Source organism: Eurypyga helias, unplaced genomic scaffold (assembly GCF_000690775.1).
Source record: "Eurypyga helias isolate BGI_N326 unplaced genomic scaffold, ASM69077v1 scaffold26572, whole genome shotgun sequence".
Classification (NCBI taxonomy): Eukaryota; Metazoa; Chordata; class Aves; order Eurypygiformes; family Eurypygidae; genus Eurypyga; species Eurypyga helias.
This window is the reverse complement of record NW_010235713.1, coordinates 35962-36521: the sequence shown is the minus strand read 5'-3', so window position 1 is coordinate 36521 and position 560 is coordinate 35962. Positions and strand designations below refer to the sequence as shown.

Below are 560 nucleotides of genomic sequence, written 5' to 3'. Positions count from 1 at the left end.
CCCAGTCCTCCATCCTCAGTACCACTCCCCCCGCCACCGACGGGCCAAACCGCAAGGTCAGCGCCAACAAGCACGTGGTCTTCCTCGAGCCCATCAGGGAGACGCAGAACGGCAAGATCCGCCTGGCCCTCGGCGAGGACTTCCCCGACGCCAAGCACCCCAAGGTGCTGCAGCTCAAGTCGGACTCGGAGTCCATCAGCTCTGTCTTTTCGGACACCCCCATCGTGTCGTAGCGGCGCAGAGCTGGGAGGAGCGCCGGGGCCTCCCGGGAGCTTTTCTCCTCCCTTGCTGCCAGCAGTGGAATTGCCGGTCCTTGCGTGCCACCAGTGGAATTGCCGGGCCCCCCGAATTCCCAGCTGGACTGCCACCTGTGAGGGTGATCAGCACTGCCCACAACCGCTTCAGCCGTGAGCTGCCGGTGGGTTTTGGGCCGGGGGGACGCGGGTCACCGGCAAGAGCTCCTTGCGTAAGCCACTGGCGACGGCCTCGTTAGCGCAAGGGTAATGCTGATGAACCCAGCACGCCTGAGACACCGCCGCTTCCCTCGGGCAGCCAAACTC

At 65.4% G+C, this 560-nt stretch overlaps 1 protein-coding gene across 1 annotated transcript in view; it reads left to right on the top strand.

Moving 5' to 3' along the window:
- The window catches only part of AMIGO3 (adhesion molecule with Ig-like domain 3), a gene marked incomplete at its 5' end in the record, with an annotated part of 1325 nt that extends 1092 nt beyond the window's left edge, over positions 1 to 233 (top strand). Inside the window, one exon of the mRNA XM_010146858.1 lies at positions 6 to 233. Within this exon, the coding sequence (XP_010145160.1) occupies positions 6 to 233 (228 nt within the window). The remainder of the gene's footprint in view (positions 1 to 5) is intronic.
- Between the last annotated feature and the right edge of the window lie 327 nt (positions 234 to 560).